The 27,662-nt window shown below is 37.4% G+C and overlaps 2 protein-coding genes across 6 annotated transcripts in view; both read left to right on the top strand.

The window, feature by feature from the left end:
- Positions 1–11,728, top strand: part of FMR1 (fragile X messenger ribonucleoprotein 1) — a 33,570-nt gene extending 21,842 nt beyond the window's left edge. The window contains exons 11-16 of one of the 5 annotated variants that reach the window (XM_074835135.1): positions 2,359–2,445; positions 5,422–5,617; positions 6,924–7,103; positions 7,914–7,996; positions 8,360–8,481; positions 9,770–9,908. In XM_074835135.1, the coding sequence (XP_074691236.1) occupies positions 2,359–2,445; positions 5,422–5,617; positions 6,924–7,103; positions 7,914–7,996; positions 8,360–8,443 (630 nt within the window). In that variant the 3' untranslated portion in view covers positions 8,444–8,481; positions 9,770–9,908. Of the gene's footprint in view, positions 1–2,358; positions 2,446–5,421; positions 5,618–6,923; positions 7,104–7,913; positions 7,997–8,307; positions 8,482–9,769 lie in introns of those variants that run through there. The other 4 variants (XM_074835136.1, XM_074835134.1, XM_074835137.1 and 1 more) reach the window with 4 other exon arrangements.
- Positions 11,729–15,169: 3,441 nt separating this feature from the next.
- FMR1NB (FMR1 neighbor) lies at positions 15,170–27,247 on the top strand. The gene is made up of 7 exons (XM_074834984.1): positions 15,170–15,177; positions 16,248–16,319; positions 18,361–18,474; positions 20,040–20,177; positions 22,931–23,027; positions 26,259–26,401; positions 27,119–27,247. The coding sequence occupies exons 2-6, from the start codon at positions 16,250–16,252 to the stop codon at positions 26,359–26,361; spliced, it is 522 nt and encodes a 173-aa protein (XP_074691085.1). The 5' UTR covers positions 15,170–15,177; positions 16,248–16,249; the 3' UTR covers positions 26,362–26,401; positions 27,119–27,247.
- Positions 27,248–27,662: the final 415 nt, after the last annotated feature.

Here is a 27,662-nt window from a genome sequence, read left to right on the forward strand (position 1 = left end):
AATGGTAAATTCTTGCAGCATAATTCTTGAACTAGCTTAATAAGTAAGAGAGTGCTATTATTGCTGCAGGCTAAAATTTTCAACATTTTTAATGTTGGCCTACAGAACGATAGAAGGGTAAAAGAGTAGTCATGGCTGCAATTAGTATGTCAAGTTTTCTTTTTTTCTTCTGGCTTGTAAAAGCTTATTTGTTGATATTCTTCAATCCAAAATGCAGCTTTAAAGATTAACTTTAAAGCTTTTTTTACCTGCCAAGCTCTGCATTCATACTTCTGTGTTACTTAATGACATTGCTAACACTGGCATTGCTTTTGCTGCTTCACGTGTTAGTTGTGTCATACCAGGAGCAACACAGAAACCTGAGGTGCTATCTTGGCAGGTAGGAGTTAGTTCTTGTAAGTTTATTTGCATTTCGCATTTGAAATAAATGTGTGTTAATCTTCCTGTGTGTGAACTTGGATATTACAGCCCTTCTTTTTGTAAAGAACAGTTATTCAGTTTCACATTTTAATACAGCATTGGGTTCTTTTTCTTATGACTGAGATGTTAGAATACTGCCTGTAAATTTCAGTTGCAATTTCATAACTCCTGTAATTTTATAACAGGATCTTTAGGTTTTTTATCTTTTTTAAAATGTTTGTTATAGTAGTATATATTATTTTTATCTCTAAATTTCCTGTGTGCATAGGTCTGCTCAGTATTCACAACTGAAACTAAGTTGAAGATTGGTACTTTTGTTTTGAAGGTAGAAATAAAGTTCAATAAATAAGCACTTTGATGCTTTTGTATGGCTAAAATTGCTTGACATCGTTACCAGCTCATGTTCTTAATAGTTGGCTTTGCTATACCTAAAATCCACTGCTAAAAGCAACAACAAGCCGTTTCCTTAAATGTCTTTTTAAGTCAGTTGTCTTGTGATCTTTTAATAATAGATACTATGTGCTAGTTAATGCCAGTTTAGTAGAAATTTCATTGTTCTTTATCAGGTTGTATTAAATATTTATGAAACTTAAAATACCCCAGATAATAAAACATTTCAGTCAGTGATGCCTGTGGCTAAAGGATTTCTTAGCATTAGGTTTCTTAGCATTAGAGGATTGTGTAATTTTTTTCCTTGTATTTAATGGAAATGTGTAAGAACTAACAAAAGTTGTTTGTGTGTAAAAGAAAAAAAAAAAAAGAAGAAAAAAACCCAAAAAGCAGAGACATGTTATAGACTTGCCAGTTAGGGAACCTCAGCATGTATTAAACCTGTGCCTGTATTTTTAAGACATTTGTGTCTCAAATCACTTCACTTCTGAAAAAATCCCCTCCCTTGGAATGCAGTCTGTAAAGGGTATTTGTACAGTGAAAATTAAAGGTGTCTTTAGAGGTCATGATGAGATACCAAAAATAAAATTTAAATTAATTCAGTAGGTGTAGCCAGGTTCTGGGTCTGCAATAGCAGAGGTTTCAGCAGCTGAGTGTTTATCAGACTTCCAGGCTGACTTCTGTAGTCCACAGTGAAGCTTACACTGCCATGGTGAGGCTGCAGCTGGTACAAGAGTCAAGTAGTTTAAAGGTACCTCATCGGATCCGCGTGGGCTGCGATCACACCTCTGAAATGCTGCCTGGGCCTATTTTAGTGTCAGGAGTTCTAGTGTGGAAATTATCCTTGCATCTGCTAAAATTTAGCTGTTTTCAGCACTCAGGGGGGCCCTTTTAGGTAGATTTCTTAGCCTGCCTTGGCCGCCTAGGTTAGTCTTTAGATATTTTATCTCCAAGTATGATAATTTCATGCATTAGAATTTCCGGCTTTACATATTTCAGGTATTGAATCACTTAAACAAAATGCTTGAAAGGTAAAAGAAATGTAAGTTAGCAATCATTACCTGAAGTACTATTTCTTGAATATGTTTTTGTTTGCCTTCTACAAATTGAGAACTCCTTGTTTTAAGACATGGTGTTAATTTGATTTACTTTTTTGAAAAATCAAAGGTTTCTTTATTGACACGTAACTTAAAAGTACCTCATGTGAGAGAGTAGATGTGTGATCAGCAAAGGTGGTATTAATTTTGAAGGGAGGAAACCTGAAGTGTTTTGAATTTACTCTTTTAACTTGTTCATAAAAAAAAAAAATTGTTGGCATTGTGATGCATACAGTCTAAACTTTCTTAGTAAAAAAAAGCTCTACATAAAGGGAATTGATCTACGTGTTCTAGTCAACATCAAAATTTAAATACACTGTTGTCTCATTTTTTTAAATTATGCTTATCTGTGTTGTAAAAATTGTTTTCAAGTTTTACAGTGATATGTTTCATTCTCTTCAGTAGCTGATGCTTAATCAGTAACCATAGGACTACTGTTATTGTGTTTTAGGGAATGGTACCATTTGTGTTTGTGGGAACCAAGGATAGCATCACTAATGCAACTGTTCTTCTGGATTATCATCTTAATTATTTAAAGGTGAGGAAAACAATGTTGCTTGACCACTGAAATTTTGCTAGCAATACTTAAGATGGTAACAATAAGGTGATGATCAAAATGTGTTTGGGCCCCAAAGGCTGTTGAAAAATTTGTATTATAACAGGGTTTCAGTCTAAAAAGACTTCTTGTAAAAGCCATGTTTTATTGAAGAATCATTTATCTGAAGGATAGTGTGGAAAATCAATTTTCCTCAGAATGCAGAACACAAAGGAATGAGAAAAAATTTTTTTAAAAATCTATCTCAAAAAATGCTGACAACTTTGTGTACAAGGAATAGTCAGTCCCTCACGCAACTGCAAAGCAAGCAACGTTCTATGCAGAGATCTTGTATACAGTGGGCATTTTACTTTAAAACCCTAAACTTCTTTTTCTGTAGTTAATTGACATTTCATACTTGAGGATGTTCTGTGGGCGATTCAGCTTTGAGTTGTGTTTGCCTCTTGGCTCTGTAAGTTCTCCAGCAGTCTGCAGTGCTGGTTGTCTTTTGTATAGGGAGCAAAAAATGTTCTGCATTATTGCTTATAGTTACTTCTGCTGATGGTTATTATGGCCAGGTGCTCAGTCTTTGATGGCAGGGCCAGATGCTAACAGTAGGGACTGCTTTGAGTTCATTTAATTAAATATATTCTTGCATCTCTTGAAACCTCCAGACCATTCAGAATTTGCTGCATATTCAGTCTGTGAAGTAGCTGTCACTGAACCTTCTAGAACGCTAAAATTTCTGTATAGCTAAAAGAAACTTTTCAGTACAGGTATGAGAGGAGTTAGAAGAAGAAACAACTTTTGTTCCCTTACCTACTCAATAGCTATACCTTGTAATCCTGCTTGTGGAGCACTTGGATTTATCCATGGTTTGGAGCAGAGATACAGCAGCTCTGCAGCTGTTGGGTAGTAGAGGCAGAGAAAGGACCACATGAAAACTAGTACTAAAAATCAAGCTTCTTTCTTGCATGCTCACTGTTATTTCAGAAGATATATCTGGTTTTACTTTGGCCACCTTAAATAGGTATTTGTATGTGAGTTGGTATTTGAATGGGTACTGCCATGTGGAAGGTGCTTAACAGCCCAGTAATTTTTTTTTAGATTCTTCAGTTCATTGTCAATTAGGGTCACTATCTCTTAGTACTGTCCTTCTAACCCTTCTGAACGGAAGGGCACATAGAACAGCGTTCATCAATCTGTATAACAGCTAGAGGATAGATTCTTACCTTGGAGGTTTTGATCTTAGCCTTCTCATCCCGTTTAACGTACACACAAAATGTCATCTTAGTGGCCTGTTGCCTTATGGTTCAGTTCCAGAATAATGGCCTCCAGTTCTCCAACAAGAAGTGGAACTGACTCGTTCTTTTAAGATTTTCTGTGTTTCTGTGCCTCCAGGCAAAGTTTAATAAGGAAACTTACTGTAAAAGATACCCAATAGGGCATCAACATCAAATGTTCTATATGAACTCAAAGTAGTGAATTTCTCTATAAAAGAAGAAAGCAGGCTTGCCTGGAGTGACTGTTATGTAGTGAGGTTTCAGGATCCTGAGAGGAAGGAGAAATACTAATACCAGGATCACAGCCCCAGACTGCAGGCAAGTGGACTTTGGCCTGTTCAGGGTTTTGCTTGAAAGAATCCCGTGGGATGCATTCATGGAAAGAAAACACATCCAGGAGAGCTGGCTGATATTGCCTTCTCCAAGCTCAAGAATAGTCCCAACTTGATATGCAGGCAGTCACACAAAAATAGCAGGAGGCCTGCATGGATGAACAAGGAGCTTCTGGCAAAACTGAAACATAAAAAGGAGTCATATAAGGGGTGGAAGTAAGGACAGGTGATGCAGGAGGAATATGAAGACGTGACATGAGTGTGCAGGGGTGAGTTTGGGAAAGCTGAAATCTATCTAGAGTTGAAAATGGCAAGGCATGTGAAGGGCAACAAGAAGGGCTTCTTACAGGTATATTGGCAGCAAAAGGAACACTACAGAAAATGCAGGCCTGCAGCTGAATGGAGTAGGGAACTTGATCACAAAGTGCAAGGATGAGGTGCTGAATGTCATCTTCACTTTGTTTTTTTTCATCAATAAGATACATCCTAAGGGATACCAGACCCCTGAAACCAGTGGGAGAGTCTGGAGCGATGAAGGCTGATACTTCCTAAGGGAAGATTGAGTTAGGAAACATCTGAAAATAAAAAAGGGACATACACATATCAGCAGGACCTGATGGGATGCATCCCTGAGTGCCAAGGCATCTTGTCAAAGTCCTGGGTGACCTACAGAGATCCCTTCCAATATTACACTGAAACTTCCATAAACAGCTTTTTCCCTGAATTTTTTTTTTTGAAAAAAAGGTGGTTGCAACTTTTTGATGATAGCTAGACAACATCTCAAACTGACAAAAGTACTTTTCCCCATTATAATGAAGTAGAATTTAACAGCAGTGTAACCTCTAGTCCTTTTTATGAAACCGTACTATTACATCATAATTGTTTAATAACTTGGATATTTGTCACATGCAGCAGTATAAGAAGCCTGTGTTGGAGTCTAAAAGGTTTAAATTATGCTATAAATGGGTGATATTATTGTGTTCAAAAATAAAGAAGTGTTCATTTCTCTGTTTAAAGAATGTTTAACTTCCTTAAGGATAAAGATCTCAGATTTAATACTGAAGAATAGTCAAGTGTATCTCCAAAAAACAGTTGATCTGAGTGCTTTTTCTTGATGCATCTATTTAAACAAACCTAAACTTGCCAACTGTGCCACAGGGAGAACTGTATTGGTAACAGATTTGAACATTCATAAGTGGTTTTTGGGTAAACAAATTATTCTCAAAGCTGAGTTACTATTCCAGTATTAAATAGATTATTAGCTACAATACTTAAGCATTCTTCCTTTCTGAGAACTGCATGTCTCTACATTCAGATGATTAAATAGTGGTTACATATGACTTGCTATGCTTGTGTTTGTGTAGGAAGTGGACCAGCTGCGTTTGGAAAGATTGCAAATTGATGAGCAGCTTCGACAGATTGGAGCTACTTCTAGGCCACCACCAAATCGTACAGATAAGGAAAAAGGGTACATGACTGATGATGGTCCAGGACTCGGACGTGGTAGTCGACCTTACAGAAACAGAGGGCATAGCAGGCGTGGTCCAGGCTATGCTTCAGGTAGGTAACTAGAAGTACACTTATTTTAAAGAGTGACCTATTGGTCTTTTGATTTCTTGAAAAAGACTGGACTTGGAAACAGCTGTTAAAACAGAAATTCATTTAACACTGAATATTAGTATTTGAAGATTACATAGAGCTTTATGCTGTAGAAAATCTTTGAAGTAAAATGTAGTGCTATGTAATTTAAACTTATTTCCATGCAGTTCCTGTCTCTTACAGCATGCTTATGTCTTCTACATTATGAACTCTTTAGGGCAAGCTTTGTTATTTTTATCTATATTTTGAAAAATTCCTAATAATAAAGCTTCAGTTTTCATTTGAGCCTGTAAGAGACTATTTTAATATAAACACTTATAGGTGAAAATACTGCGTAGCTAAATTTGCAGAAAAGCTGTCTTCCTCATTGAATTGAATTTCTGTGTTTTCACTAGAAGAGCATAGTCACCAAAATATAATGTACCTCTTAAAAACTGTGTGTAATTCATTAATGAATAGTTTTCAGGTTTGTGCTTCTTCAGAGCAATCTCTTACTTTATTATCCATAACGCAGGTCAGCTGGTGTTTGTCCTTACTGAAAGGCCTGTAGTAGGAGCTTGATAAGACAGTCTTAGCTTATATTCTACATAATACAAAATTAATGTTTTTCTGCTGAAGCCCTTTTACTATTTTTAGAAGATGTGAGCTCACCTGGCTAGTAAGAGGGCTACGGGGAAAAATTGGGGAAAAGAACCAGCTTTTATCAGTGAAGGTGATCTGTTAACTGGAAAAACTGTAATGGCCAGTTATTTTGGATTTGGTACATTTCTAGCATTCTGACTTTTTTCTCTGCTGTGTGTGTTACAGACTCTTTCATGATGGAGTTTTTTTCTTTTCATAGAGGAGTTGCAGTGGTGAGGGGAGACGGGACAGGTTATGTTCTGAACTTCCAGTTTTAGGAATAGAAAGTCTAGTCTATTAGACTTCCTAAGTTTTACTAGACTGATTACATTTGCATAGTAGATTCAATAATATGTTGATAGGCTGATAGCACGGAGTAACTATAAACGTGTGGTGCACTTAAATAATTAACCTTAAACAGACGTCTAACTTTTATGTCTGTCTTGACTTTTTTGAAGAAGTTTTATACATGTTTCTGTATTATGTACATTATAGAGGTTGGGAGACAAAAAAAATCCCACAACTGTTTATTAACGCAAAAAAACAAAAGAAAATTTTGAAAGATACACTTTTTTCATTCTATTATAGTATTTTCATGCTACGCTACACTGGCATGTTTGGATTCTTTTTTTTATCCTCCTGATAGGAACTAATTCTGAAGCATCAAATGCTTCTGAAACAGAATCTGATCACAGAGATGAACTTAGTGATTGGTCAGCAGCCCCAGCAGAAGAGGAGCGAGACAACTACCTTCGTAGAGGAGATGGGCGAAGACGTGGAGGCGGCGCAAGAGGACAAGGAGGGAGGGGTCGTGGAGGATTCAAAGGTAAATGTAGGCTTAATTTTGAGAAAGAGGTCAGTGTTGGAATTTTTAAGCAAACTCACTTCTGTCAGCCTCTTGTTTTATCATCTTCTCCAGCATCCTAGCCATCCTGGTGGCTCTCCTGAATTCTCTCCACTTTGTCAAACTCCTGAGTATTTTGTTTCAGGTCTGTTGCATGTTGAGCAGAGGGGAATAATCCCTTCTTCTGACCTGCTGGCCACACTCCTACTAACACAGCCCATTATTCAGTCGGCTGTCATTGCTACAAGAGCACACTCATGTCTTACTCAAGTTGTTGTCCGCCAGGACAGCTCCTTTTGTGTGGAGCTGCGGCACAGTCAGTCCACAGGGTGTGCTACTGCATGGAGTTATCCTGCTGAAGCTGTGGGACTTGAGATTCATCTTTAAAGCTAGTGAGTTTTCTGACAGCCCATTCCTTCAGCTTGTTGAGGTCCTTGTGATTAGCAGCCCTGACCCTCCAGTGTATCAAACTGCTGCCCACAGTTTGGTGTCATCTGCAGAATTGCTGTGGAGGCATCCATGCCAGTGCCTCTTCGTACATTATATAAAGCCTCTTCGCTATATAAATCAATTAGGATAGCATTCTCAATCATTTGCTTTCCTAGTGTGCATCTTGACTCAAGTTTGTGGGCTGTGCCATCACACGTGGAGGTCAAGGGATCAAGTTCTAGTTTGTTAGTGGATATAGCAAAATCCTTTATAATCCTATTCATTCATCTGTCTGTATTCCCATCTTCTTATATTTGTTTTTCATGCACCAGGATTATATAAGGTTGTTAATTCTTCTTGCAGGAAATGATGAACAGTCACGAACAGATAACCGTCAGCGTAACTCAAGAGATGCAAAAGGGAGAACAGCAGATGGATCTCTTGAGGTAATTTTTCTTTTATTGGAAGTCTGCACTGTTTAAAATTACATTGTGTCATACACTGACTTTAGAGTTCAAAACTGCAAGCGACACAGTAGCCTTGTGTTTCCTTATTTCCTAATTCCCTAATTAGATCTACGAGAGTTCTGTGTCATTTTGTAACATATGCAGGAATCTCAATATATCAAGTTGTGTTAAGACGCAACTTCATAATGTTAGCTTAGCTCTACGTTTGGTTGGAACTCTGATCACGAGTCCCACGGATTTACTAACTGGCTTGATTTCAGTGTTTGTTCTTACTAGGTTTTTGATTTTAGCTTTTCTTTTTTGCTGCGTTGTGTATTGTTATCTGTCGCCTATGTGCCTGAGGGAGGAGAATCCTTAACGCTTTATAGAGAGAGAGAGTGTTGTAGCCAGAATCTACAGAGTAACAGAAACTACCTTCACCACTAAATGAAACATTTACAATTGAAGGCTATGCAATCTAGAAAGTAAGTTAAAAATGCACATCAAGAAACTCTTCAAGTCATATATTGAAATATTCTATAACCTTAAATATTTTATAGCCTTTTATAAGATATTTCTACATTATTTTCAAATACGTTTTGTTGCATAAAGTTATTCAGTCTATTTTATAGATATATGTGAAGTTTCCCCACATGGAAACCATTCTTTCTTCAAATGGTAACATGCAAACCTTTTACCATATATTACCACATAGGATGAGTTATGTTGGGAGGAAGAAATAATTAGCAGCTGGAAGCTGCTGCCTTCTGTGTGGCACTACCAGGAGTCATGCTTCCAGTGGGAGAATGAGATGACTCTTGGTTTGGTTTTAGAAAGCCTGTTTAAGAAAGGAGGGGGAAAAAATGGAACAAGTGACCAAATGCTTAGTTTTTCCAGTGGGAGTGCTGAACTTGAAGGTTTAGTACCTGAATACACATCTGAAATGCAAACAATTAACATGTAAAAAAAAAAAACTTTTATGGCCACAGAACTTCTGTAGTTAATCTAATCAACTTACAAAGTTTGAAGTGGAGAACTGTGGTGCTGAAAAAGAAACTAAGGCACTAAACAAGTCATGATTTTTTTTTTCCTGTTGCTCTCAGATTTGGATGAGATGATATTCTATATGAAAATAAGTACTTGCATATTGTTGAAACCTGACTGATCAAGTTGTAAACATTTTTTAATTTTTTAGACTTATCCCCTTTACAGACATAAAAATCTTGCTTTTGAAATGCTTTTTTAAGGGTTTTTTTTTATGACCACTTAAAAAGGCCACAGAAGCCCTTTTGGTGGATTAAAAGAAACTTTGCAAATTCAGAAGGTGGCTGAGTAGATTTTTTTTTTTTTGAGTGTTAGTATCATTTCATGGCAGCTTTTCTATGTTGGTTTTTTTTTTTTCCAAAATGTTTGTATGTTACAAGTAGGAAGTTGAATTACTGAAAGTGAAATGATGTTTCAAAGTGCCATCTGCTCTTAGTTCTTCAACTTTCTCTTGCAAAAGGAGAACAATTTTTTTACCTTCCAAGGCTAGGTAGACCGGGAGGTTGGTTGTTTTTATTTTAAGTCACAAGTATGTGGCATTTTTGAACTGAAAAGAATTCACACACTCCGTTTCAGCTGGGCATGTTTAACAAAGCCATAAGGGTATGGCACTATTTGTGTCTTCTGACTATTTAATAAATAGTGCTCCTCCCAGGCCGCTAAGGTAGCGAATACGTAAGGGGTGGATGAAAGGAAGAGAATGCTTTATATAACTCTGACTTGTTCCAGATCAGAATTGACTGCAATAATGAAAGGAGTGTCCACACTAAAACATTACAGAATACCTCCAGTGAAGGTAGTCGGCTGCGCACGGGTAAAGAACGTAATCAGAAGAAAGAGAAAACGGACAGCGCAGATGGTCAACAGCCGCTGGTGAATGGAGTACCCTAAACTGCATAATTCTAAAGTCATATTTCCTATACTGTTTCAGTAATTCCTATTCCATGTTAGAGAAACTTGTTAGGCCAAAGACAAATAGTAGGCAAGATGGCGCAGGGCATGAAATGAACATATGTTCTCTGTTAGCCTTTTTTAACATCAACAGTATGCAGTTGTTTTCAGAATAAGAAGTTATTCAAATATTTGCATAAAAATACCTGAATTTCCGAAAATCGCTTTCAAGTACATATTGCAGTTCAAACAATGAGAGATTCTTTTTTGTTTGTTTTAAAAATACTGAGCTGTGCATTGGTAAACTTTCTGTTCAGTTGTACCATTTTAACACATCGGGTCAAATTCACTGCTCAATTTCAATTTTCAGAATAAATAGTGTTTGCAGTAATCAAATTGGCTTCTGTTTTCAATCTAACTTACAAGTTCTTCATGAAATGCTATGTCGTTTTATGTCCTGTGTCAGTTCACATTCTGGTCCACCTTTTTCAATATTTTAGTGGACCCTGAAATATGTGTGATGTAACAGTTGTCATTTTCATTAGCAAAAAAGTTGTATGATCTGTGCCTTTTTTATATCTTGGCAGGTAGGAATATTATATTTGGATGCAGAAATCAGGGAAGATGAGTTGGTAACACTAAATGTAAAATATATGTAGCAATCCTTGTCAGACGTTAGTACTTTATAGACAAGTGCATGCTTTCCATAATTTTTTCCTTACATAAACATTGAGTTAGGCAGTTATAAGAATAGGAAATTTATTTTGCACTGAAGATTTGGCAAATAGTGTTATTGAAAAAGGGGTGTAATTTTTTTCTTTGTAGGCAGTACAGAAGCTTTTTTTTTTAAAAAAAAAAATTAAAAAAAAAAAACTTTCCATTGAGGAAAACTAAAAAACTCATTGTTACTGAGGGAACAAGTGTAACGTGTTCACAAGCTAGTAATGTGTGCCTGCTATTTGGCCAGATGACCAGTTCAAAGCGCTGATGTTTTTCATCCTCCCAAAATTTTTTGACTTGCTTATTTTAATTCGGGGTCTATCTCAGGAGAGGTAGGAAGAAAATCACCATGTGTAATGCCCTGGAAAGTACAGATTGTAGTAGTTGGAGATACTGGAGGTAGAACAAAAATTCATATTTGGAGGTACAAGGTCTGAATTACCAGCCAACCTGAAGGTGTCGCAGAATCTGATCCAAAGTACAGTTGTACACCAGGGAAGGGTGGGAAGTGGTGGGAGGAGCTGTGCTTTCGTTTATTTCTGATCACACATTAAACTTACTGGGCAAAACTGTATAAGGACCTTCATTTTAATCCATTTTTATTCAGATTACTCCAGAAGGAGAGCCACTGTTTATGTACAGAGTTGTACAAACTTGACCTTGCCTCTGATGTATTTTGTGAGTTTTGTTTCTTTGCTTTTTTCATTCTTTTTTTCCTTGCATACAGGTGAGCATACTAAAAACGGCAACGAACTGCACATGATTTAACAAATATAAAAATGTCTTAAAAAGTATTGCCAAACATTAATGTTGATTTCTAGTTATTTATTTTGGGAATGTATAGTATTTGAAAACAGAAATTGGTACCTTGCACACATCATCTGTAAGCTGTTTGGTTTAAAATACTGTAGATAATTAACCAAGGTAGACTGACCTTGTAATGTAACTGCTCTTGGGCAATATTCTCTGTACATATTAGCTACAACAGATTGGATTTTATGTTGACATTTGTTTGGTTATAGTGCAATATATTTTGTATGCAAGCAGTTTCAATAAAGTTTGATCTTCCTCTGCTAACTGATGTTGATGCAATCCTTATAAATGATTGCTTTTAAAAATCTCAACTTACAAAATGTAGAGATAAAGTATTTCTTTGTTTAGACTTTAGCTGTAGCCATTGTTTATTTACACGTTTTAGAAGACTTCTAAAATATTACCGGTTTTCAAAAATATGGCACATAATGCTCAAGAAAACACAATCTCATAATGAAATGGTACAGTACCTGTTGAGTTGTCACACTACATGCACTGTATTTCTCGCATTCAGTGGTTGAGTTCACTAAGGTGCTAACTAGGTTAAATGTGAAATTACTAAACTACAGTCTGACTAATTAGCTGCATTCCATTTTCAAGTGCATTTTGGGGTTATGACCTTTTTCAGTATTTGTGTGCTTAACATGTATCCCTTTCAATTCAAATTCCAGTGTTTTTAAATGTTATTAAATTTCAACAAATTAAACTGTGAATCTAAATGTACAATTTTACTTTGAAAAGTCATGTTGTTACAAAACTTGAAAGTGCAACGAATGTCTGATGCTTGAGTCCAGGTCCGTCCTATTGGTAACTTACAAAGTATGGTCTAATGAATTAAAATTATTTTTAAAATAAAGTTCTTTAAAAAGAGTGAGAGGTATTTGTGAATGATGACAAAGTCTAAATTCAGTAGGGTTAAGCTTAAACTATGAATTAACAAATGCTTATGAAAACAGAAAGTTTCTGTTTCTTTACTAAATGCATTTTTGTTAATGATGGTGGGAAGTCAAGATTTTCGAAGTTGGTATAAAACCTTATCAAAGAAAAGTCCTTTTATACAGCTTTTTTGAAGCATAGATAAAAATCTCTGAGCGTTCATGAGTTCAAGAAGCAAATAGGTTTAGTTTCTTGAACACAGAAATCATTTAAGTTACTTATAGATGAGCTTTTTCAGCTCTTTGTGTCTCTAAAATCAAACATTGTGTACCATGCTTCCTTTCAACAATCCAGAAACAAAATTAAGTACTGCATGATACTGAGCGTAGACTCTGTGTTCTTCATAGGAGCACTTACTGTGAAAGATAACTTATTTTCCTGAACTGCAGTATGTTTCTCTGCAGAACCCTTCAGTATTGAATATTAAAAGGGAATAGATTAATTAGCTCCCAGGGAGTATTCCTGAGTCACCTCAGGAGCTCGTAGTGCTGGGGAATGGTGTTCTGTGTTACATTGTAATGGTGTTCTCCAAGAGGAAAGGTGGGTCTCAAGTTTTTCATCCTGTCTATTGTTAAAGATTTTGTCTGTTTCCAGAAACAGCAAGACTTGCAGTGGAATACCTGTATTGAGGGGTGGGAGGAGATGTTGGTACTGGTTCTGGTGGCAACTTCAAACAATTTTTTAAAAAGTGACAAGGCTTAGCTTGATGTAGTTTTGGTGGTAGTTTGTTCATTGTCCACTTGAACTTTAACAGTACTTAAGTTTTCATCCTAAAAGACACTAGTCAAGGAGCCTTCCAGCTGTATTTATCCATGAAAATCAGGGTGACTAGAAGAACAACTTTTAATACCTTAACAGTCTAAGACAGCTTTTATCTTTATTATGAAAAGTGAGGTTAGTCCTTCCGAGTTAAGTGTTCTGAGTAGGTTCCAGTTTGTTCCGCAGGGTCCTCTTTGCCAGAGTTTCACGAGGCTTCAGCACAGTGTAGCTTTCCCATCGCATTTTTTTTATGCTGTTTTCAGCAGTGGCAGGGTTAGATTTACTACAACAGCTTTTTACTCTTCAGCAGTGTGAGTCTCTTATAGCAGCCTGTGGATCTTTTCCCTGCATCAGGGGATGGGTCTTTTTTTCTACTTCAGTTTTTTTAGATGTATCTCACATCTACCACTCCTGCTTTCGTGATTATGAAGATCATCCATCTTGAGCAAGTAGTGATGGAGATAATTAATAATGAATATTAATTAGTTGCCACTATTACTTTTTTATGTTTAAAAATTTCTTTACAGTAGGCTTCAAAGTAGTAATTTTTGTGTGCTTTGAGTGCTGTATGGAAGTGGATAATAAAAAGAGCAACAGAGATGATTGTTTTGTATTTCTGCTGAGGGTTCAACAGGACAAGACTTTTCAATTTTTGCACTGAATATAAGAAACCGGTTTCCAATAAAAGCAGTTAATTTAAAGCAAAAAAAAAAATAATCCCATGGGTGTAGTCTGTACAAATGACTAGGACCTTGACTGTTGCAGAAATGGTATAGCAAACAATTGGGGTGGTTTGGGGTATTGGATGTGCTTTTTTGGCTAGTGGACTCAGGGTGAGCCTTAGGTGTCGACTACAGTTGCAGCAAGGAGAGTCAGCAGTCCTAAATTTAATAAAAAGAAAATCACTGAAGTGGTCAATTTAAAATGTGGGGTCAATGTTCTTGGATTCTTAGCAGTCTGACAAGTCCCATATTTGTGCATCAGAAACTCATCACGCTATCTGCACTGTTCCATGAGAGAAGTCAACATGGAAAATCTTAATTGCATGTGAAATCATGTGCTTCAGGAAATGAAGAATGTTTTTTCGGTATTAGACATGTCTAAGTATCTCCTCCGCTATTGAGAGTGGCTGTGTCTAGTCTGTGTATAGAGTGAAACAATGGAATTGATACTGTACATCGTTGCTTATATTAGCAAGCTAATGCTGCATACAAATTAGGTAAAAAGAGTCACCCTTTAAACTCATTACTCAATTAACTGAAATAAAAAACCCACAACATTTGCATGTGAATATACAACTTTTTTCAAGATCACTTACCTGTTCAGATGGCTGTTGTAGCATATGTTTTTTTCTAAAACATAACAAACAGCTTTAGGCAGCTCAGCTCTGGAGAACTGCTGATTTGGGGCCATCTGCATTTACCTCAGGTTTCTGTATTTTTTTAAAACACTGTTCCTAGTTTATTCAAAGAGCCTTTCCTTAATAAAAGGAGTGGAAATGTTGAAAAGATTTGTGTCAGATTTTTGCTTCAAGTGTGCATATGTTTGAACCTGTGGGATGATCCTGTTACCTAATTAATTCACATTTAATGGATTATTGGGAAGCTCTAATTTAAGCACTCTGGCCAAACTTTGTTTTGAGTATATTTTGATGTCCTGAGGTATCTGTTACCTGGTCTGCCCAACTAGGTGGTGGTTCTGTGTTGCACACTGAAGTGTGATTGGTAATAGCATAAACTTGGTTTTAACTTGGTGAATTAGAAGACTAAGAGGCTTTACAACAGTCTTTGGGGGAGCTGATTTTTTTCAGACTGTGTATACGGCTTTTTTCTGGCTCCTCTGTTGATGCAGTTTGATCACATCTGTACATCTGTTTACTCTGTGATGCGTCATAGTAACGGAGTCCATGGTGATGAGCGTTGACTCCCCGTTGTCGTGCGTAACAAGCCCGTAGTTGCAGTAACCTGTTTAGCTGTAGCCTTCCTCTTCCGACAGCAGCAGACAAGACGCCAAAGCAAGTATGTAATGGGGAAAACTGGAATTGTCTCTATCTCCCTTGTTTTCCTTCTCCCAGGAAGTGTTTTCCTCTTCCCAATTTGTCCTGGATGGCATTAGATTTTAATAGGTATCTTGGGAAACATGATTCCTATCCTCTCAAGAAATAGTTTCACATTTAACTGCCAAAGCAAAGTTTCTCTGTGGGACAGAAGGTGTTTTTATGTTACTCTACAGAACAGGTACCTTCTAGCCACAGGAAGGCTTTGCTCGTTTAGCAGCAGGAGGGCAGAGAGAACAGCCCCTTCAAAGGCCAATACCTGTGTGAAATGCAGTCTTTCTTTTCCCTGTATAGCACTTCAGAAAATGGGGTTCTCCTCCCTTACCAATACTAACAAAATAATCTGAGGCTGAAGCTGCTCTAGTATATGTGGTAATAAGTGAAAAAGACCTTTTTTAGGGTATCAACAGGAGCAGCAGGCAAAGTGAAATATAGCATCTGACAAAGCAATATTCAGGGATTGGCTGGAGGTAGGAAACCTAGCTTAAACCTGATGTTAAATCACTATGAATGACTTGGGGATTTCTAAAAGTATTTTTATCCATAATAATAATTTTGAACCACCTTTTTGAAATGTTTTTATCAAAAGCATCTCTCACACTCTGATTTTGAAAAGATTGGAGAGTTCAATGAACTAAACTAGAATTCAGTAGTAAGCTCCTAACAGCTTTTAGTTCTTCAGTCCTGATCCTGCTCGTTAAACCTGGATTAAAATTTTTAGCTAAAAATTATCTTTTTAAGGTGTCAGGTGTCCAGCTCTGGGACTCTTCAGAAAGATCATTTTTTTGGCTAGTCTCTGTTAAAAAGAGGCCTCCCTTTAAGCTCTCTTTAAGTGAGTAATTTCTTCAGAATCACTTACTGCAAAAAAAATTTCACTGTGTTTGGCCCTCTCCTTACTCCAAAAAACGGCAGTCCTGCTCTGTGCAGCAACCTGCTGGCATGTTTGTTCTAATCCATAAATATGAAATTAAGATCAATTTTTTTTTTTTGTGCATAAACACATACCTGTTATTACTGTTGGTTTTATTGCAGTAATGCTGCTAATTGGCACCCGTCTAGCGTGGAACTGTGTGGTACTGGTACTGCTTTGTAGCGTCAGTTCAAGTGAGTATTGGAAGGAGAAAAGCATTTTTACAGAAACAGCAAGTACTTTTACTAGCAAGAAGTTAAGTTTACAATTTTGTTGTCTTGGTAATGATTGAAAAATACTGAAAAATATTGCAAACAGATAATTGCTCCAGATGGGATTGATCAGTCCTGACACTTAAATACAGCAGAATATGTTTTTTCCGCCAACTATAGTTCCCATTTCCCTCTGTGCATCTGTATGTGGAACACATGCTGCTTGTTTTATCCCTGGCAGTGTATCTTGCTTTTATTTCACCTTTAATTATAGATTCTTCTTTTTTTCCCCCACTTTGACTTTTTATTTTTCCCGTGTACAGTTAATGGTGGTTTTATAATCTGTTGAGATTTGATGTATTTGCTTACTACAGCAGGTGGCTCAAAACAGTTAGCAAAGATTTTTGGCTGATAACTTGCACTCACACCAGAAGTTCAATTTGGTCACCTGACATGTCTAAAGGATCAGCCCACATGTTAAGCATGATTTGATCCAATGCATTGAGAAACCAAGCTGCAGAGACTTACCTTTACAGATCCTGGTGAATTGTCAGCTGTCGGTTGCTGCAAGTGTCATTGTAAAAGGCAGCTGCAATATCTGGATGAGGAAGTCATTCTGTCTTAAAAAAAAGGCAAAAACATTTTTCCAGGGTGTGTATGTGCATGAGCTCTAACGTAGATGTAAATGTGATTCATAAGTATGTGATGCAGCTTGTATTGCTCGGCAGTGCCCATTAGATGTATGTATATGGCTTGTGTCTCTAAACTCTCATATGAGGGTAATGTGTAGGACAGCCATGGCCATGTTTTTGGATGATTCTTACCAAACGTTGGATACCTCATCTCATGAACTTCCTCTGAAATCATTATAAAATCTTTTGAATTTTCTGTTCTTCTGTCTTGATTATCGGTGGGGAGGGGGACCATGACATAACTATTAGCATGAACTTTTCTGGTCACATTTCTGTTATACCTTGGTTTCAGATTCTCTATTTTGACATATGTTCAGTTCTCCCTACTCTGATGCTTCTTTTTCCCAAGGGTTTTTTGTGTGGCACAGAAGTTGTGCCCCAGGACAAATAGAGAATTTATACTCCTGCTGCTGCTGGCTGAAGAATCATCCAAAAGACTAAAATTGTTCAATACCTTAGTTTTTGGTTAGGCTGTGATCTCACTTCTGTTCACAAGGAACTATAAAACCATGAAACAGCTTTCAATAAATTCCATCACTGAAAGCTGTTAAAGTTGTGCTGGTGTAATTTTCTCATATGGAGGGAAAACAGGCAAGTAAATAGGAATACTGGGTTTCTTTTTTTTTCCCTCATTGTGGAGTGGTTGATTGCCAGTGGAGTCCCACTGTGATCTGCACTTTGGGTTTAATGAAAAAGAGATGTAGTGAGGCAGCAAGGTTTACTGATGCCACATTTTTTGGGGTAACATAAATGAAAAGTGATTGGGAAGTCCCAGATCCACAAATCACTAGGGTTTGGGAAAATACTCCTGTACTTCTATATTCAGGGATGTTTTACTCTTCTACATGACTGCTGTAGGCCACTGTCTGAAACATGATTTTGGATAGATGTATGTTTGGTTGTATCTGATAAAGCTGCCTTTCAGCACGTTTCTGTGTTTCAGTTGGGGTCTGATCTTTCTCTAAAACAAAGGCTGAAAGTCCTGCTTGCATACATAAGAGAAATACCACTAGAGATATGAGTTTTCATGTAACCTGGACCTTATAGGTGAACAGTAGGGCTTTTTATCTTGACAATTTCCACCTGAATGGATTCTTTAATTTAAATTTCACAGCTTTAGTTCTTTACTTATTGTGGTTCATGAAGCAATTGGAAGAAATATAAGTGAATACAACAGAAAGATGTCTATGCTTAACCTTGCTAGCCATCGGTAGTTGCAATTCATAATGACTATAAATGCCTTCATAATGAAAGATAATGAGTATGAAAATGTCATTGCATTTAATTACAGATATTTTGATGGTAATGAGCTAATCATTATGAGCTTTCAGGTTTTGCACCACCAACTCAGCATGTTTTAGAAAAAAGTGAAGTGGCACCCAGCAAACTTAACATGAAGCTGAAAGATGCGTATGAATCTGTCTTAAGCTTCTTCAGGCCAGTGAGTAAGTGTCACTTCATCACTGCAGCATTGTTTTTCTTCCCTTTCCCCTTCTGCCTCACTTCCAGGCCACCCTCCCACCCCTACCCTTCAGCATTTAGAGTATTTAAAACTCTTAGTCTGATACTGTACAACTCACTAGATCTCTTCAAAATGCTATTTTAAAATGCCCCTTTGGAGCAATCATAAATTTGCTTCCACTGCATTGCGACCCGCTTCAAAACCTTTCATTGTCAGTGATGTGATTGATGGTGCTAGAAATGCTGGACAGTTTGGCATGGGATCCACCTTGCCTAGCTTTGTTGTATCTGATTGGAACAGTTTTCTAGTTTTCCCACGTACACATAGGATGAAAAGAACAATTTGGCACATCCTAAGTGAGGAAGGATTTTGCCCCACAGTAGTGTCTTTGCCACTTCTACTGGCCAGGGAAGGCCCCAGGGCCATTAGCTTAGACCGAGCCACTCACTGGACTGCTGATGTTAGATGACAAGAACTACGTAATTTCATAAAATTATTGAGAAGGAAATTGCAATGCTAATTTGCTAACGTCAATAAGATAGATAATATCTATGAATACAGAAAGGACTTGGCATGTACAAAAATTGCAAGCCCGGTTTCATAACTGGATCACGGACAAACAGAAAGGAGAAGCAGGAATGCCACTTTTCACTTACGGTAATGCAGAAACATACTGACAGTGTACTTCCACTGCTATTACTGCCACCTAGCCCTAAGTAAGCACAGAGGTCTCATAAAGTACCCAATCCTCCATTTAATAAACTGAACTTGGCTGCCAGTAATGTCTATGATAAACATGAGACTGACAGTGCAGCCAATCTTGGGAGTGGTGTTGGAACCAAATGATGCTTTTCAGCTGCTGTGAAAGTGTCACGTTAGGGATGTGATACCAAATTTTACAGGAATTAAATATATAGACATCTGCTGTTCATAACTATTTTATATATTTAAGTCCTTCCCACAGAGGATCTCATAATTATCAATAGATGTGTTATCAAATAGCAAATTATAGAAATTACTTAAATACTTTGTTCAATAACTGGATATCTTGGAAGTTTGTTCCTATCAGCTGATTTTCAGCTGCTTGTAGAAACATGCAATTAATGCCGAACAGAGTTGGCTAGTTACAATATATTCTATGCTGGAACCCTCAAAAAAATTTAAAAAAAAAATTGTCTCAAATTTCTGGTTTCATTTTTTTAATTAGAAACAGTCCAGTCCAAAAATTTAGTTTGTCTTTCCCACTTTACAAACCGAAGTACAAAAAGGTGGCACAGTGGTGGTTAGATTTGGTTTTGTAAATGTTTCTTACTGAAACAAAGCAAATTACTTAAGATTTTGTATGACATGATTTTAGCTTTTTTTGTTAATTTTAATATAAAGATCGATTAGTTTTCAGGAAACAACTTACGTGAAAGTCAATGATACTGTTTTCTGGCAGACTTACCCTATCAAAACATACTAGGGACACCAAAATGATAACTTCCCTCTACTTGAGCATTGCTCCTGGAATAGAGATCTTACATATTATTTCTTTTTTTTTTAAAGCGTGCCATCACAGAGATGAACAAACCTTAATTCCTTGTCATGTAGGAGATGGCCTTAACACAACTGAATGCTTGGAAAATAAATGTTGTCCTTCCAAAAGCAGTCATGAACCGAAATGTTACATGCCATTTAAAGACAGTAAGTATATTCTGTAGGTTACTTCCTCAGCCAAATGCTGCTTCTGGTCAGACAATGTGATTTTCATTTCTGTTTCTTCCTTTAGTTTCTCAGGTCACTCTCCTCAAAGTAAGTGTAAGCTTGCATTTATTTCTGCATATATATTAATACAGAAAACAATTCATTGATAAAGAATTGACTGGACATCTTGTCAACCGCAGCACAAGCAGAGCAAGTGATGTGATACAAATAAATGTAGTCACGTATATTAGTACAAAGAATGGAGTGAAGGCTTTATTTGTGGAAAGGGAGGGTTAATCCAAAATCCTAGTGACTCTGTGAAAGTATTGTGAAGAACAGTTGAAGGAGATGGATGTATTTAATGTGGTGAAGAGGAGGCTAATTGGTTATTTAATAACTATTGAAGCCTGTTTAGAAGAGCAGTTACTAAGATGAGGGAGCCACAAATTATTCTGTGTAGAACCAGAGGGCGTAACAAGTGGGAATTGCCACTAATTGATGCTTGGGAAATTTAGCTTGGACATTAGGGGGGGAAAATTCTTTAGGAAAGCAGCACGGCTCTAGAGCAAGTCATCAGAAAGGTGGTGGAGTCACCATCCTTGGCAGTTTTGGAGACTTGGACAAAGACACAGCTTACTTGATTTCATGTTGGTGGTAGCCTTGCTTCAGGAAGAAGTTTGGTCTACGTGATCTGCAGAAGTCTCTTAAAACCAAAATTTGTGTCGTTCTGTGTTCTCAAATTCAACCTTAACATAATAATCTACCTTCCTTTTTTTCTTTAAGCAAAGACTAGGTGTGCATGATTGTTTTTTTTTCTCTCATATGAAAGAATGCAGTAAACTATTTTTGTATGTCCTACCTTTGCACATAGCTCTGTGGAAATCTCTGCTTTACTGAAAGTGTTGTATCAAATCTTAATATTTGTCGTAAATCTTTGCTTTGTAGAAACAGTTGTTGCTTTTCACAGTGAAGTTGCTTCAAAAAACTGAAAAATGCAAAAAACTTAGAGGCTTTTTAGTAGACACAGAGTTATTGGGTGAGGAAGGGACCTCTCAAGAACATACAGTCCAATTCTCCCTGCTCAAGCAGGGTCAGCCACAACAGGTTTCCCAGGGCTGTGTCCAGTCAAGTTTTGAATATGTCCAAGGACAGAGGCTCCACAACTTCTCTGGGCAACCTGTTCCAGTGTTCACAGTTTTTACAAAAAAACCCAAAAAATCCCCAAAAAAACAACAAAAAGAAACCCAACCAAAAAACCCCAAACCAAACTAGTGTAAAATTCTTACATTCAGATGGAAATTTATGTCCTTTGCCTTATGTCCTGACACGAGATATGTATCTCGTGACATTGTTCTTGACAGAAAACCAAGATATTAGAGTGATATTTGGAGGTTCATCATAAACTTAAATAGGAACAGAGCCAAATATTACCACTTTTTTTCTATCACAACAATTCCTGTTATATTGTATCCTTTTTTTCCACCAAAAGTTAAATGGGAAGAGTTCTCAGACACAGGCAATCTTGCCAAATGTGCATGTTAAGTTAGTAAAAAGAAACCATACTCTAGAACTTGATGGTTTAGGTCTTCCTGATACAATTCAGCATACCTCCATTGATTTCAGAGATGATATCCAGTTTTCAGGAAAAGCTGACTTAATGCCGATATGAAACCCCAAGGGAATACTTGTAAGCTAACATGAATTCACTTTCTGCTTGCTTGTGCTTGCTCAGAAGCAAGCAGAGGTCAGGATCAAACTTTGAAATTTTTCTTGTAGTTGAGCAGCTCCACATTCTGGGGCTAGGGCAGCTGTAATTACTACTAGTTGGGTAACTTTTGGTAGGAGAAAGTGCCACTCAGCGTGAGGCCATCAGAATCTGTTTGTTAGTTAGGGGCCTGCACAAATAAAATGTTTTAATAATATTCATTCCCCACTTGAGCCCTTTCATTATGTATAAAAGACACTTCGCTATAGCAAGAAGAAAATCTGTGCAGTGAAAATTCTGCTCATTTTTAGGACACATACTCAAGCAAATGTTAAAATTAAATATGCTTGTCCAACTGTGACTGCTTGATTCCTCATTCCAGTTAAGCTTTTATTGTTTGGACATAAATATCAAGGGCTGACTATTTTACAGAATTATTTGTTCATAGATTAATTATCTACTTGAATGCTCCTGGATGTACAACATATGTCCAAAGAAAATACAAACACTTACTGCCCCGGGAGCACATGCTGTTTGCCTTATAGCAATCTGTTGACAAAATAGAAGCACTTAGCAGATATTAGATTCATGGCACTTACATTTCTGTAAGATGGTCCCAGGCTGTGTACTTGAATGGTTCTTATCTGGGAGTTTTGTCTTGAATTTCACTAGGAATAAAATGAGGCTTTAAGAAAATGTTGCAAAAGTTGTGAACTGAAATATATAAATAGCATTCATTTGCATGATTTTGTCTCCATTCATAGAGAAGCTTCTAGAGGACTTTGAGTTCCGCCCCCCTCCGTGTCCTGGGCTCACTCAAACCCCAGATGCTTCTAAAACTAACTAAACACTTGGGCTATGAGAACTCAGGTCAAATTTGAGACTTGATCTTTCTCATTTGAGCTCTTTTCTAACACCTACTCTTTTCCATTGTGTTGCTGGCTGAGATACATACAAGTCTGTCTTAGAGGCTAATCTCTGTCATCTACACCTCAATATGCATCTCGGAATGATTCATAACTAATGCAAACTTCTGCTGACTCTACAGATCTGCAACTGACATTTCGAGTGCTTGTCCTCGTGGCAGGAGGATTTTTGATTTTGGGGTGTCTACCATTCTGTTGCTGTGCCTTTTTGCAGAGAAGGTAAGCATTAGAGCATGACCAGGTCAAATTTGTGAGGTACTACTTCTAAACGTAGAAAATATGGACAACTGACATGTTTGAAGTCAGTGAGGGGAGAAAAATCTGGGGGAAAAGGCAAGAAACTCATGTGCAAACATGAAAAATGAATCTTATTTTGAAGCTACATAAAACAGAGTCAATCTGGCTTAAGGAAAAAAAGTTTGTTAATGCCCCAGTACTCTTTCTAAAGACTCAGTTATAAAGGACTTGGATTTAATCTTATTTCCCTTGCTTGGGAAGTTGTATGTAAAGCACAAAGGCACACTGCCTGCAGCTTAGGGAAGAAGTCTGCACATAAAGGCCCAAATGGGGCTTGAGCAGTGTGGTGCCTGAACTTGAGTTCAGCTCCTCAGGAAGCAGATTCTCTCCTGGGCCCATATGCTGAGATATGGAAGACCAGACTTTTGGTGCCTTGACTCTCTAGTCAGCATCCCCCACTTTCTGCCCCTGCTCCCACCAAAGGCTGGTATATCCATATATGTTAAAGGAACTTGGTTTCCATTCTCTTTGGCAGGAAAGCAAGACCAACAGCTGCCAATTGCAAGTCAAAAACATGGCAAATGAGACTTAAGAGCAAATCAAGCTATCGGGCAGCTTGCAACACTACACATAGTCCATCCTGTTTAACCCAGAACAGGTTTATAGGACGGTGTCCGAGTGCAAAGAAAACTCAGAACAACAGTAAAAAAGAAAAGGAAAGTTTTGAGGAAAAGTTAATTTCACTTTGTCACATAAGTTTAAAGAGAAACAAGTGAGAAAACTTCCTGCCACTTGCTTTAGCTCTCAGAAATCACAGGGAGAAGGGAGACAGAAATGGTTTTTACCACTGCCTTCAAAAGCACCTCTACAAAAGAGTGACGTTGCCTGCGGTAAACAATTGGCTGCTGCACAGGAAATGACATGTGCGAGCAGGAATGAATTAACTGAAAGATAATAGGGAAGAAAGGAACGAGAACAAGCGGTTTGTAAAGAACAAAAAGTAGAAATGTTTCTGTGTGGGATAGACCTAGAGTTGTGCAGTAAGACACAGAAGAACCCAAAGTAGTAGGCCTGAATAGAGTAAGAGAGATGGGCCGGGGGTGTGCTTGGGAGAAAACCAAATTAATTATCTGTAATGCTTCTAATGTGCAATGAGATTTTTTTTTAAAGTCTAGGGCACATTAGAGCTTGTGAGTGCTATTCAAGCAGTTTAGCATTTGATATTGTGAAGAGTTTTGGCACGTGTGTATGTTCTTATGATGGGAAAATGTAAGCTCCACAACATCAAAATCATTAAACTAAGATAGAATGTATTAATGTAGCTGTGCTTTATTTTTCTAAGGTGGTAGTTCATATTGAATGGGTAATGCTATAGCTTGGTTAATATGACAGAATTGTCTTTTTTGTGAAGATTTTTTTTTTTTCCCCAAGTGTTAAACTTTTGCTTTACTAAGATATTAGTAGTCTGTGTGGGATCGTATACATGCACATACACACACACGTAGACTTTACTAATGTGGCTGCTTAGCAGATGGCTATTTGCTATGGAGTTCCACATTTAGACAAAACCTGCTGTGAAAATCTCCACATTACATCTTACACTGTGCTCAACAGCTGATGTTCAGCATACAGATAGCTGCACTGAGTCATCAGTGACTCTGAAAACAGAAGGCAAAGAATTAACATGAAATTATCATAAATTTTCTGGAAAATGAATTAATATGTGTTCGTTTTGAGAGAATTCACATTAATGTTTAAATGATCATTTCTGTGTTTTTTCATAGCCAGTGAAACTAGGAATATTGCTGTTCTGCTATGACTTGTTTTTTGCTTTGTTTTTTAATGCAGTGATTAACCAGATGCTAAATGGTTTTAATTTCCAACATCATATATTTGAGTTCTTGGAAAGGAGCAATTCTATAACATAGTAACTTTGAGTTTTACCGCTTTTAGAGACAGTTGACGGAGGATATGGCTTTGAAAAGCATTCCTTTACTGAACCTAAAACCTTCACTCTGGATGGAAATTCTTTTGTTTTCAACGTTGTATAGTCATTGGTGAGAGGGCCCTATGTACAATGCCAAAACTGTACTGCAGTGGACATGCACAAAAGTGATATTGTTCTCTAAAGTTATCAAAAAATAAAAAGGCTTGTGCTGAAGAAATTTGGGATAATCGATTATTTCCACTGGCCTCTTTTAAAGCAAAATCCAAGGTTTCCCATAGGAGTCTGTATTCATATTTTTAAAAAAAAAAAAAAAAAGGTGGGAGACAGACACCAAACCTGGGTGACTGGCCCTGGAAAACTTTTGCAGGGTCTTGTGCTATGTGGCTAGGGGTGGCTGTTTGTCAAGGGATGCCCAAGACTAGGACAGCAGAGGTAATTCCATAATGTGACCAGACTATGAACGTGTAGGAACATGGAGTTCCTGTAAAATTGATAGCTGAGTACTCCTCCCCTTGCCACACTTGATCAGCACTAGTAATTTCCCGAGTCAGTGAGGCTTTGTTACTCCCATATCCCCACTGATGAACTCTGTATTTGCCTCCTTCCAATGGTATTTTTCATGCAGGAAGCAGAATCTATGTGTGCCAGTGCCCTGGTAATTGTCACTTTCTCTTGTGTGCTGTCAACATAGTGTATCTCTTCTTGAGCTGTGTTCTCTGACACTTTTGCTATGTCCATAACTGTGCTATCCTATCTTATTTCTCTCAGTTTTGTTAGTCTTCATTAACAACCACATGCAGTGATGGGTAGGTTAAGACACTAAAGGTTAAGAAACTGCAGGTGCACTTAACTAGTGCTACATTTGAATAATGTTGTGCAGATTTTATAAATAGAGTAAGAATTAGAAAAGTCTTAATTTCATTCTGCTGAATTCCTAGTACAGTGGTGGGAATCAGGCCATAGAATTTGGTTGACTAGTTACTGGGGAAATTTCTGGTCATGGTTGCATTGTATGAATCAGAAGGTGAGCTGAAATTTATGAAGAAAATATAAGAGATGGGAAAAACTTATTGAAATGCTTTTCTTAGCCTTAATCTGTCTGTGTTCTAGTGATGAAATCTTGTGATGGCCCCTGAAATTAACTGTAGCTTTGTAGCTTTTTTTTCACTGGAACTAGTATTTCATGGCTAAAGTCTTAGGTGATCTTCTCTAAATCCTTTCTTCGGAAGTCAACCAATTTCAGCTGTTATTTTAATATGTTGCAGTCAATGCTTCAATCCTTTACGAAGGGCGAACAAGAAAATAAAGAAAATTGTGAGAAAGAAAAGAGAACATAGTGATGACGTTTATGACCATTTACTGAATTGACTTAAGAAAGACTCTAAGGACCATAAGAACAAAAAGAAAGGTAAACTAACCTTGGAGTATTCTTTTGTTCTTTCAGTTTAGGATCATTATCTTATATTGGTTCTGTATAGAATACTAAACATATGCAGCACTAAACGTCTGTTGTGTCCCAGTCCAGTAAACTTTGTCAGGGATCACCTTCAGGTGATCATGGATCACCTTCAGTTTCTGTTGTGGGAGAAGTAATGAGTCTGCAAGAACTTGATTGCTGTCCTGGGATGCTAAATGACAGCAGAGCAAGCCGTGGACAATATTACAGTCCTAGGTTTAAGTCCTCTGCCATTTCAGTGTTCCTTATCCCATGTGCAAACTGTGTTGCATGAGAAAGTGGAAAAGCAAAGTAAGGTTTTGCTGCTTTCAGGAGATGCAGATCCATTTCCAGGCACTGAGAAATCCATCCTTCTGTACAGATAGGGATATTTTACAGCTGACATGGTCACGTAGCTCCATGTCTTGGCATTCTTTCTCAATGCTGAAGAGCAGTTGACTGCTGAAATAAATGTAATATGAGAGTGAAATGCTATTTACTCCACAAACTGTAGCCTACTAAAGGTGACGATGAAATAAAAAATGAGGTCATTAGACAAAAAGGAAATATTTCAGGGAGAGTATTGATTTGTCAAAAATGTAAAGATGTCCCTAAATGTAGTTATACTGATGTTTAGTTTTCCTTGTTTGTGTTTTGTTTTTTTTTTTTTTTTCTTCCCCTTTGCTGTAGAGGAACATCCACCTGATCCGGAAGATCTCAAGCAGAAGGAGACCAGGATTACCTGAATATGCCCTAGAAAATGAGATGTTTTGCTTTAGTATCAAAGTAATACAGTGTTGTCAACCCTTGATAAATCTATTGATTTTGCAATAGAATGTCTTCATTTCTAGTTCTTTATGCTCATTCTGTATCTCCTATATGAAAAAGCTAGTAACACTGAAAGTCAAAACTGCTTGTGGCAGCTCCTGAATAATAACTCCAGTCTTCTCATATTAATATAGCATCCCTGTGTAGGGATATAAAGATACTGGTTACGTGCCCATCTCACTTTAGAGGTCAGTCTTAGAATATTACCTGGATTAAGAAGAGAGTGTTGTAATGCATTAAACTGGTAGCAAGTGGCAAGCTGACTCTGTTTCAGTACTGGATGGTGCCATAGCACAGTAGTGCTACTCTTACTGGGGAGGATGGCGAACTCCCTACAAGGCTGCAGAGGACTGGGGAAATCTGTTGTTGGGCAGTTGCTTTAAAGATGCTTCATAAAAATACAAAG

Source organism: Strix aluco, chromosome 10, assembly GCF_031877795.1.
Source record: "Strix aluco isolate bStrAlu1 chromosome 10, bStrAlu1.hap1, whole genome shotgun sequence".
NCBI lineage: Eukaryota > Metazoa > Chordata > Aves > Strigiformes > Strigidae > Strix > Strix aluco.